Genomic DNA, 12,537 nt, shown 5'->3' with positions numbered 1-12,537 from the left:
TTATATTGGACAGAACTGAGCTACGGTGACGACAAAGCAGAAAGGAGGGGAACATTGTGAGAACCACGAAGGTGCAGAAATGTGGGGATGTGGTGACTAACTCTAGCTCAGCAGCTCAGCAAGATTTACTGAGCGCTTGCTATGTGCTGGGCCCTATACTGGGTGAGGGGGAAATGGAGGTGAGCAAGGTAGAGAGATCATGCTTCATGAAGTGTTCACGCAGCAGGAGGCGATCAATAGGTGAATCAGTGAATAAGAATTCCAGTCAGTGAGAAGGTTCAGTTCAGTCACTTAGTCACGTCAGACTCTTTGTGACCACATGGACTGCGGCACACCAGGCCTCCCTGTCCATCACCAGCTCCCAGGGCGTGCTCAAACTCATGTCTGTCGGGTTGGTGATGAAAATACAAAACAAGGTCACGTGGGTTCCTAGGCAGAAAGAGCAGTAGGTACAAAGGCACTGAGGCAGAAGAAGCTTGGGGGGCCCAGGAAATGGCAAGAGAGCCAGAGCTTGAGGGAGAGTCAGGGTAGGAGATGAGGCTGTGAGGTAGGCAGGGGCTGGATCACATGGGCCTTGATTTGTAACTAAGGGCCCTGGGGCCCACCTGAAGGTCCAGGGGTGGAGACTCTGTGCTTCCATTGCATGAGGCATGGGTTCGATCCCTGGCCAAGAAAAGTTCCTATGGTGTGGCCAGAAAAAACAAAACAACATTGATTATACACATAGGTGTAATTACCAAAAAACAATAAGCTCTGTATGAAACTAAGTGTCCTGGAAGCTGTTGGAGAATTTTAATTGGTTGGATTAAAAGCATGGAAGGGGCAAGTAGAGAGAAAAGATGATAATAAACTTTTGATTTCTGTCTGATTTGAAATATGATGGTACCATTAATAGAAATAGGAAAGTCAGAAACAAATTTTGCAGAGACCAATGAGCAGAGTGTTGACTGTCTTAAATTTGAGTATTTTAAAACTAGCAAGTAAAACCAGAGATTTCAGGGAAAAAACTAAAAAGAAAACAAACAATCTGTGGCGGATTTGTTTTGATGTTTGGCAAAACTAATACAGTGTTTCAGGTTTAAAAATAAAAACAAAAACAAAAACAAAAATAAAAAAACAAGAAAATAAAACAGGAAAAAGATTATACTATAAAAAATAATATTCCTTTATTTTTGTAAAGTGTACTGGCTCCTTCCTAAATACAATCTCACCTCTCTGAACATAAAATGATGACAGGATTTTAAATATGATGGTGGGTTAGAAGGGATGCAGATCACTCAAGATTCCTGAGATGGGAAGTCCAGCCATTTTTTAGTGCTGCAAACATGAATTGTTTTTATAAAGAACACCAGTTTAACTGTGGCCTTTAACTTTAAGCACTATACTACACCTTAAACCATTTACGTGAATAAGCGTTTCCAACATGGATTAAATTGTACCATAACATTTCCTTCTTTTTACTAGTTTTACTCTTCAATTTCTCAGTGACTGCACATTTGGAGAGAAGTGTTATTTGTTTCCTAAAGTTTTCCTTTTTATCTTTTGTAAAAAAGTCCTACACAACAAAATTTTGTACTCTGACGTGCATGTAACTACACTTACATCTTGTTTATTCCACTGGTTTCTCCAGCTCACTTAAAAATATGCCTTACAATTCTATTTTTATACTTGGAAACTATAGTTGTGTGAAAAAGACACTTGATCCAATTAAAGACTTGGTGTTGCTTAAAGCTGGTAATTTCCCAATCAGGTTAAAATTCAGCGTCGTGTTACTTAAAGGACTGTGGGCAGTGACACAATGCAGAAGGCTGTGCAGGGTTCCCAAGAGTGACACACAAGAGCTGCAGAATCGCTGGCCCCTTATTTAGCACGGGATAAAATATAGTAACTTAAAGGCCACTGTCTCACCAGGGTTGACAAAGGAACCATTCATTTCCCTGATGTTCTATATTTGAGACCGAATTTGAAAGGAGGACCTGAATGGATATAAATATTTACAGGGATTTTAAAGGTCATTATCTCAGCTCGTTTCCAAAGCCAAATTTTCTAACAGTCTCCATGGAACATCCTCAGCTGTGAGAGTTCATAGTTCAAAAGTCAATATAACAATTTTGAAAGGGCTGTTACAGGTTGTCACTGCTACAGTGAGTTTCAGTGTATAGTCTCTCCTTTAGCTCTGGGCGAAAGGGTAAGAAATTGGGTTTGAAAAAAATATGTGGACCTAAGAATAGACTATAATAAAAGGAAACATAGGTTCTTCTCTTCCCTCTACTATATGCACATTCCCTAAGAGCAAAGATAAGTGAACGAGCTTATTTATCTTTACCTGGTCTTACTTTCCAAGACTGTACAAATGTGCTTTGTTATACTTTATAAATGAAAAATATCAGATACTTCCTCCAACTATGCCTTTTAATATCATATTCTACTTTCTTTTTTAATTAGGGAATCCCTGGGTACAAGGGTGAGAAGGTAAGTTGGTAACAACAAATAAAATTTCATAAAGAAAAACAGAAACATAACTGTATTTATATATTCGTGTATGTGTGTTAGTTGCTTAGTTGTGTTGGACTCTTTGCGACCCCATGAACTGTAGCCCACCAGGCTCCTCTGTTCATGGGATTCTCCAGGCAAGAATACTGGAATGAGTTGCCATTTCCTTCTCCAGGGGATCTTCCCAACCCAGGCATTGAACCCAGGACTCCTGTATTGCAGGCAGATACTTTATTGTCTGTGCTACTAGGGAAGCCCATTTCTATACTTAATAAAAGTTATTTTCCCTTATTTTTGGAAGTCTGGATTCTCAAATTCCTAGTTACATTTTTAACTCTGTTAACATAAAATAATAATAGAACTTAAGATATGGGTATATGCTATAAAGAATGGAAGGTGGCCCAAGATTCCTGAGATCAGAATCCAGTCTCTCTTAGCCCTGTAAATATGAATTGTTTTCAATAGAGAATCCTGGCTTTTACAGCCATGCATCACAAGTATCCAGCCCAAAAGTTTCTATGTACAACAGGATACAGCAATACTACAATTAGGCTGGTCCCTTGGCACTTAGCTCCTTATGAAACGTAGACATAAGACCGTCTACTGGGGGAAAGAGGATGGATCATCCTGCTTAAGCAGTAAAGAGCTACTTATTTCATTTAGTCAATCATCTAGGTAGAGCCTGCAGGAGGAGTGAATTTGATAAAGGTTATGAGTTGTTAGATTATTTTATGATTATTTGGAAATTACAAATTATGACATCAGTTCAGTTCAGTTCAATTCAGTCACTCAGTCATGTCCGACTCTTTGCGACCCCATGAATCGCAGCACGCCAGGCCTCCCTGTCCATCACCAACTCCCAGAGTTCACCCAAACTCTTGTCCATCGAGTCAGTGATGCCATCCAGCCATCTCATCCTCTGTCATCCCCTTCTCTTCCTGCCCCCAATCCCTCCCAGCATCAGTCTTTTCCAATGAGTCAATTCTTCGCATGAGGTGGCCAAAGTACTGGAGTTTCAGCTTTAGCATCATTCCTTCCAAAGAAATCCCAGGGCTGATCTCCTTCAGAATAGACTGGTTGGATCTCCTAATTATGACATCAAACTGATTTAAAAGAAATGAATGTGTTAGACTGGAGTTCAGGAATCTTTGAGAGTGTTCAGTTGTTCATTGGAGAAGGCAATGGCACCCCACTCCAGTACTCTTGCATGGAAAATCCCATGGACGGAGGAGCCTGGTGGGCTGCCATCTATGGGGTCACACAGAGTCGGACACCACTGAGCGACTTCACTTTCACTTTTCACTTTCATGCATTGGAGAAGGAAATGGCAACCCACTCCAGTGTTCTTGCCTGGAGAATCCCAGGGATTTGGGAGCCTGGTGGGCTGCCATTTATGGGGTCGCACAGAGTCAGACACGACTGAAGTGACTTAGCAGCAGCAGCAGTTGTTCATTCCTAAGTTTATGCTGCTATTATTATATGCTCACCTTGTCAGATAAGCTATTTAAAATCAGAACATGTCGCTATCATTCATTCTGTCTTAAAACCCTCAGACCTGGGCAGTGAAAGTGTTAGTCGCTCAGTCGTGTCTGACTCTCTGCGACCCCATGACTACAGCCCACCAGGCTCCTTTGTCCAAGGAATTCTCCAGGCAAGGATACTAGAGTGGGTAGCCAGGGGATCTTGCTGATCCAAGGATCAAACCTGGATGCCCACATTGCAGGCAGATTCTTTACCATCTGAGTCACCAGAGAAGTCCAAGGCCTGCGTTACAGGGTCCTGTTCTGGGTCCCCTCCAACCTCCTCACTAGTGACGGAGCCAGGAGTCTGCAGGGTGAGAGGCCCATGCCCCCTCCTCCTGGATCATACTCTGGGTAACTAACACCCTAGAAGACCCTGCCAAATGGCCTGAGCCCACTTCAAAGGCTCACACAAACCTATTCCCCATGTCCATCGTCTTCCTAGCCCTGAGGGAAACCAAATGGAAGCTTTGCTGGGACAGGAGGGCCCATGGAGGGGGCTTTGTTATGCTGCTTAGGGCACCTTCACAGACACACACGCAAAGCTTCTTTTGCTGTGGAAGGGGCTGGAGATGGGAAGTGAAGTGGGAGCTGGGCTGTAGGTCGTGGGCAAAGGTCTCCCACCTGGACCTCTGAGGAATTCCAAAACTCCTTTAACTTTTTACTCCTTTTGTAGGTTCATTTGCCAAGAAAGAAAGTTAGAACAGTACTAGTTTATTAGCTTGACGTGTAACTTTCAGCTGCTTAGATACATGGTGTGTGGGCCTCTGCTTGCCCTCTTGCCCCAGGGCCCTTGTAAACATTAGAGTTAAACCTACATACGAGCAAATAAATATATTCCTAAACTGCAAATGTTAGGCCTTAAAGGGGAAGAGTGTAAGAAATGCCATGATTCTGTACTTGGCCATAAGAACATGAACAACTCAATATCTTAGAATGCCTGTTTTTTCATCTGTATAGAACTGGATCAATGCAGGCCTCCTTAATTTATCAGGCTTTCTCGGTGGCTCAGTGGTAAAAAAAAAATCCACCTGCCCATGCAGGGGATGTGGGTTCAATTCCTGGGTCAGGAAGATCCCCTGGAGAAGGACATGGCAACCTGCTCCACTATTATTGCCTGGGAAATCCCATGGACAGAAGAGTCTGGTAGGCTACAGTCCATGGGGTCTCAAAAGAGTCAGGCATGGCTTACAACTAACAAACAATTTACAGGGTGATTGGAAAGTGAAATAGAATAATGGATGTGAAAATGTACTGTAAATTATTAGCTGGTCTATAAATATATGGTTCTATTATAAAGAGACAGGGAACAAATGAAAGTATGGGAAAGTTAAGAAAGTTTCATGACTGTAAATAATTGTGCCAAATGGACTTCCCTGGTGGCTCAGATGGTAAAGAACCTGTCTGCCAATGCAGGAGGTGCAAGAAATGTGGGTTGGATATCTGGGTTGGGAAGATCCCCTGGAATAGGAACTGGCAACCCACTCCAGTATTCACGCCTGGAGAATCCCATGGACAGAGGAATCTGGCAGGTTACAGTTCATGGGGTCAGAAAGAGTCAGACATGACTGAGTGAGCAACACTAACTAAGTTGTCCTAAATATATAGAGCCGAAGAAAATTCTCCATGGTGCCATCTTGATTTAAACAATATGTTAATTATCAACACCAGGAAACTCTCTGTATATATATATGTGTGTGTGTGTATATATATATATATATTTAAAAGATTCACTTAAACTTCTGGAGAATAATGTTTACTGGAGGGGCCCTTGTTTGGAAAACACAAGATGTCAGAGCAAAAGGACCCTGAACTATCCACATTCAAGCCAGAATTTCACCAGGAGAAGTGGCATCAGAAATTGGAGGCTGGGAACAGAGCTAATCTGTTCAGAGTTTTCTGAAGTGCTTGCTCTCAGGAACTTTGTAACTGTGACCATTCCACAGGGATTACTGAGCCCACCAAAGGAGAAAATGCCTTTGCAGAGGTAAATAACATGAGTACAACATTTTCATTGATGGGAATAGACCCCCAAACCAATGCTGCCTCTCAGGACCCTATAGCTAACAAATCTGTCTGGACAAATGGAAAGTGAGTTTTAGCCAAAAGAATTTTGAGCATATTTACAGTACTTTTCTGTTTTATATTTTGGTGGTTGGCTCATTTTATTTCCACTCATATTTATTTCCACTCATTTTACTCCACAACAATAAACTAAGTGCTTTCTAATTGATTCTTCAAGAGTGATTTTCCATTTGCATTGAGAAATAAATGTTCAGCTTGTGTTCAGGGAAAGCTCAGTTTTTCCTGGGTCGGGCTGACTCACAATATGATGGGGAGAGAGGACAGATTGCTTCTGAATAGAGGCATAGTTGGATCTAAAAATTGTACCTCCCTCTTGCCTGCTGCAGATGCCAGCAATATACCAGGCAGGACCCCAGGCAGAGGTGTCAGGTTAGTGAAGAGTAACTTGCAGACGGTGGCAGCATGCCCTGTGCAGCTCTGGGTGGTTGAGGAAGAACACGGACTTGGGTGTCTAACAGACTCAAGACTGTGGTCATCAACAAGCTGCTTAATCTGTTTGAGCCTCATTTTCCTTGTGATGAATGGAGACATATATGCCATGCAAGGCTGTTGTGGGGATTAGCAATAACATCAAGACATTTTGGCACACACTCTGCATCCATAATTGGTGGTCACAATTATCATTTCCCTTCTTAGAGCAAAGTGTGGTCGGCAGGTTGGCTGTCAATCTGCAAACTGTTGCTATTTTGTGTTGAGCTGAAGCTTGCAGCAGAGTATAACTCCACTGTATCACTAAACGTCCTGTTTAGCTTAGCTGACATTTTTCATAGCAAGATTTCCTTAATGAAGGAAGCAGGGCAGTGACGTTCATGCTAGCATAAGTTGCTTATGTCATTGTGTATTAGCTGTTCAGGACGCATGCTCTAGAGCAGCACAGAGATAATAAAACAGCAGCAGAAACAGAAACTCGTAGTGACGGCACTGGATTAAGAGTCATTGGCTGGCATGAACATTGATGTAAATCATTTAACCTCCCCAACAGAACTGCCTTCTCTTAAAAATATGAATTGCTTGGAGGCTCAGAATAAATAAATATATACGTGAACACACTTTGAAAATTCGAACTTTAGTTGTTTTTCTAATTGACTTTGTTACTTTTAAATTCTAATTATTAAAAGTCTTAGAAGTCTGATATAATGGATTAGTATTCAGAGGCCCCAGTTCTCATTCTGTCTGAGCAAGTTACATTTAAATCACAAATTTTCATTCTGTGAGACTGGGCTAATACTATCTACCTCAGACATGATTTACATTCTTAAGTGATTAAAGATTTACATCAGTGATTTAAATGGTTTACATCGATGTCAGATTAACTGAGATAATGTCTGTAAAATAACACTAATAATAAACAGTAAAGCATCATTTAAATGTTAATTTTTCCCCCATTAATATTCCAGGAAAGGCAGGACCGTAGGCTGAGGTGATGGAAAATACACAGCAAGCTTGCCACCACCCCTGACTCTCTCTTTCACTGCAGACCTTGCTCATACATTGTGGCTCCCTTCTCTGTCAAGTCAGAACCTTTTCCTCATGGATTTCTAGGCAAACGTTACTAATTGATCAAAGTTGGTGCTCAGGCCAGAGCATGTGGTGTTGTGGAAAGAACAGGGTCTCTGAGTCTGAGTAGACCTGGTTTCAGACCTTGACTCTTCTTTACTAGCTCAGTGATGGAGTGAAGTTATCTTATTGAGCTTCAGTTTCCTCAGGTATAAAATAAGATGAAAGTGAAGGGGATTAGGAGGTACAGACTGTCAGTTATAAAATAAATAAGTCACATGGATGTAATATCTAGCACAGGGAATATAGGCAATATTTTAGAATAACTTTGGATGGTGTGGAATCTATAAAAATGTTGAGTCACTATCTTGTACACTTGAAACTAATCTAATATTGCAAGTCAACTATATGTCAATTAAAAAAAGACATCTAAGGATCAAATTGCAAAAAAAGAAAAAAAATGGAATGGCAAAACTGATCTCATTGGGCTGTAATGTGAATTCAATTAAATCACATATATGCAAAGGGCATATAATATATGGTAGATGCTTATTAAGCCTTGGTTTCTTTCCTCTTAATTTCATCCATGTCTCAAAAATGTGAAGCTTCATTAGGTGGTATTACTAATTTGATTCTGTCAAGTTAGGAATGACTCAAGGATAAAATTTTTCAGAGTTCATGCCCAAACAACCCACAGTATTAAGGATAAAACTGTGTTTAATTCATCAGACTGCTAACGTCATAAGATTCAGCTGGGACTCTTATAAAAAGAATACTAACACTGAATGACCGTCTTCTTTATCTTGTGTATTTATTTTTTAGGGTGAACGTGGAGAATGTGGTAAACCCGGCATAAAGGGTGACAAAGTAAGGAACATGCTTTTAAAATGCTAACAGCTGTTAGCTCTCTCTGGGGCTGAGTTTCCTTAAGAGGAAATCCTGGGAATCATAATGTTGCTCTCACTACTGGAATTAGAGCGTCACCATTCAATTTTCACATCTGTGAAACATGAAGCAGAAAACAAAGCCACCCCTAACTTTAGTTAATGGAGCCCCCACACGCCTCTGCGGCACCCTAACCTTTGAGACCAGGCCCACTAAATGTTAATGGTGAAAGAGTAACTTAACTGGCAAACTCAGTTCAAGATCCAATTGGATCAAAGTGGAATAGTTTTCCAGATGTAAATTAAACCCTGAGAACAAGCACCTTCCAAAATAGAATGAATGCTATGAAATAAGTTAATGAACTACTTTTCAATATTAGGGAAGAACTAGACATAGAAAAGGGGTTGAAACTGAAAATGCAGCCAACCACAGATAACTGAGTAGTTATTTACCTTCATTAGAAAATAAATATGAATAAAATATGTAAACTGGAGACAGCATTAAAATGTTAAGGAGTTCCTTAATGGACCAGAAATACATAGAGAGTGTATTTGAAACATGATAAAGGATCCAAAAAAGTACAGAGTGAAAGTAAATAGTTTTCATTACAATTAATTGTTAACAGCATGCCACCAACATAATAAAGGGCTTCAGTATCCATCTTTTAATTATGGGAAGAGTCAAGGAGAGAAAATGAGGCAGAAGGTAAGAAGAAAAGCAGAGAATAGTGACCCTGGCCTATTAACTAAACACTTTAAATAGCTTGAGACTTTCTGAAAGCTTTTAAACTACTGTAGTGTTAAAGGATGGGTGAATCTGAAAAATTTAGGCTTGGTAATTAATTATCTCTGGGAAAAATGAAAGGTGTGATAATGAATGGATTCTTCCCAGAGAATAACTGAAAACGGGAGATGGACATGGACTTGAAAATACGGAAGAAGGGACACACGGAACAGAAATGAAAGTCGAACAATAACTGGGAAAACTATGTGAAATAAAAATGGCTGACAAAGATTTAAAGTCGTTCATTGACTAAGATGCCAGGGATTGTTAAATGCCCTATTATTTTCATTGCTAGAAAGAAAGAAAAGTACTGACAATTATAAATGTAAGATGGCATTGATTGTATCATGTATTCCAATATCAGAGATGTAAAAATCTGAAAAAAGGCATGTCTAAACTCAAAGAAATATAGTGTCCTTGACATGATGGGTTCATGTAAGTTTACATGTAAAATGTACAAAGAACAGGAAAAAACATAAAACAGAAAATATAAATGGATAATAAATGAACATATAAGCAGTCAGAGAAGTAAAATTTAAAACATTAAAATATTTTAGCAATAAATATTAAAAATATAAAGTAATACATAATACTCAGTATTGATGGGGGTTCTATAAAATGAAGATGTATTCTCTCTAATCAGGTAGTGGGAATGGAAATCTGAACACACTTTATGGAGGAAACGTTCCTTTATCTTTCCATATGTGGAGAGACAAAAGAAAGTGAGAGAGAGCCTTAAATGTGCTTCAGGTTCTTTGCCAATCATCATCTTCTAGGAAATTATCCTCAGGGATAAATCGGAAGTTGAACAGAGATTTATACACACAGATATTCACTATAATATTGCTAACAATAGAAATCATCGGAAACAACTTAAACATCAAAACTAGGGAAATGAGTAATTATAATTATGATAGATTCACATTCTTAGATATTATTCCGCTTACTAAGAGTTTTTAATGACAAGCAAAATATTTTTGATTGAATGGAAGACCAGATAAGTAGGACACAAAATTGGATCTACATTTTGATTAAATTATTTAAAGAAAAAAAATCTATTGGGAACAATATTGTATGAAAATATGCCTAAAATGTTAACAGCAGTTGCCTCTGTGTGATTGTTGTCCATTTAGTTTTTTCTATAATTGTCATGGTATAAATATTATAAATAGGTTACATTTTGGTAATAAAAAAAAGTAGAAATTTGAGAAAAGAGAGACTAGGTTATACTCTTATAAAAAGAAACTTTAAAGGGTTTCCTAGTTAACAGACATATTGAAATATTTTGTTAGAAGAGTATTGAGTATAAACTGTGTTTTGCCAAGTTCCATGTCCTGAAGATGGGGAAGAGAGTGATGTATACATTGTGGAAACTCACTTAATTTAACTGATATTGCCTTGTTGGAAGAATACAGTATTCCACAAAGTATAATGCTTTCTAAGAATTCTTAAGAAATACATTTTAAAAATTCTGATCAAAATGTCAAATATATATAGGCAAAGACGTAATCCAAAATTGTGGTTTCATGAATTTTCTTACTAAAGAAAAGCTGGAACCCAAGGTGGCTTGTTAATAAGGATCATTTTGTTAACAGTGAATCTGATGTTTGGATAAGCTGGGAAGACTGGCCACTACTGAGAATAAAGTCCCTTCTGTGCCACCTAAGATCACTGCAAACTAAATAGATATTTAGAGTATCTTACTACTAATTTTATTTCACAGGGATCCCCAGGGCCAAATGGACCAAAGGGACCCAGAGGAATTCAGGTAAGGGAGTGAAAACCAAATCTAAGTCTGTATTAGAATCATCTAGGAAGCTTTTAAAATCCCTTTGCCCACTTGTACTCTCTACCAATTCAGTCAGAAGATTCCCAGGTAATTACAGTGTGAAACAAAGTTTGAAAACTGATGCTCTAATATTTTGAATAACTAATCCAGGCTCCCTTGAGATAGTTACCAGCAGGTGAGTCTACTTAGTGAGTAGCTAAAGAGTAAAAGTTAACAACAACAACAAAAAAATTAGAGTCTAGGAAGATAAAAGCATAATGTCAAAGCAATTGAAAACAGAATGTACCTATGTTTGCACTGCTGCTGGGAAAGCTATGCATTTTATATAAATTACAGCATTTGTATTGTTCCATCATAGTCACTGCTCAATAACATGCAATGATTCTTCCAGAAAATGATTCGAATCAGTTTTTTCCAGTTTGGGGACTTGCCTTGTCTAAACTTGTAATGGGAGGAGTGTGTGTATGCGTAAAGTGCTAATTTCAGCATTTCAAAAACTCTACTGAAAATTATACCTTTACTGCAATTTCCTAGATGGCATCTTGTTCAAACCATCATCTTCTTTGTTCTGGTCTGGAATTGTGTCAGGGCAGGGCAGTAACTGATTATTATCAAAGGGTCATTGGACACTCCAATTTTCAGTTATATGCCATGAATATTAATACATATTTTTAAAGCTGCTGTTTAATCAAAATCTTTCCAGAAAGTGGTCCAGCACAGGAATAATGTTGGAAGCACAGGTTTAGAAAATGAACAGCTCATCAATAAATGTTCGCTCTCAGCTTTAGGTACTATTTTAGAAGCTGTGTGTTTGACACAGGGAATTTTATCTCATCCCATTTCTCCGTGTGTGTAACCTTCACTTAACTCTGAGTCAGACAGTCCTGACTTCCAACTCCAGGATCTCTAGGGACCCTTATGAATGATTCACTCCTCGTTGGCCTTTTGTATGCAGAACTAATTCTTGGTTTTCATCCTGGAGCAGGGCATTGCTGGACCTCCTGGGGATCCAGGCCCGAAGGGATTTCAAGGCAATAAGGTAATCATCCCCGCCGGTTATAGATAGGCAGAGTGCCTTTCCCCTATTGACCTAAGGGGCTACATGTTTTTATTAAGCAGGAGTCCGTGGATTCTTTGAGGATGAATCTTTGGGAAAACGTAATAATCTGCAGGTGTCACACACAGAATCATGTTTACGTCTATGTAGGAAGCTAGTGTCATAGTTTTTCATTTATTATTATTATATTACTCAGAGGGGCATTATTAAATGTAAGCCATTATCCAGAATTTCTGCAGTTTCCATCTTACTCCAGGCTTTTAGTCATTTTATGACTCACTAGAAATTGAAAAGTAGTAATAAATAACACAATTGAAATCACTCTATTGCCCACAGGTAATGTGAACTCAGTATACAACTGATAAGTAAAGGGGATTTATAACTTTCCTATCAACAAAAATTAAGCTTTTTAATTGAAAGAGTGTAAC

At 39.0% G+C, this 12,537-nt stretch overlaps 2 protein-coding genes across 4 annotated transcripts in view; one reads left to right on the top strand and one right to left on the bottom strand.

The window, feature by feature from the left end:
- The window catches only part of COL28A1 (collagen type XXVIII alpha 1 chain), a 181,480-nt gene that overhangs the window by 19,406 nt on the left and 149,537 nt on the right, over positions 1-12,537 (top strand). Inside the window, exons 8-11 of the mRNA XM_055589814.1 lie at positions 2,446-2,472; positions 8,418-8,462; positions 10,987-11,031; positions 12,038-12,091. Of these exons, the coding sequence (XP_055445789.1) occupies positions 2,446-2,472; positions 8,418-8,462; positions 10,987-11,031; positions 12,038-12,091 (171 nt within the window). The remainder of the gene's footprint in view (positions 1-2,445; positions 2,473-8,417; positions 8,463-10,986; positions 11,032-12,037; positions 12,092-12,537) is intronic.
- MIOS (meiosis regulator for oocyte development) overlaps positions 1-12,537 on the bottom strand; it is a 135,862-nt gene that overhangs the window by 75,824 nt on the left and 47,501 nt on the right. The window lies entirely within an intron of this gene.

This window comes from Bubalus kerabau, chromosome 8 (genome assembly GCF_029407905.1).
Source record: "Bubalus kerabau isolate K-KA32 ecotype Philippines breed swamp buffalo chromosome 8, PCC_UOA_SB_1v2, whole genome shotgun sequence".
NCBI classification, from domain to species: domain Eukaryota; kingdom Metazoa; phylum Chordata; class Mammalia; order Artiodactyla; family Bovidae; genus Bubalus; species Bubalus kerabau.
This window is presented reverse-complemented; position numbering and strand designations above follow the sequence as displayed.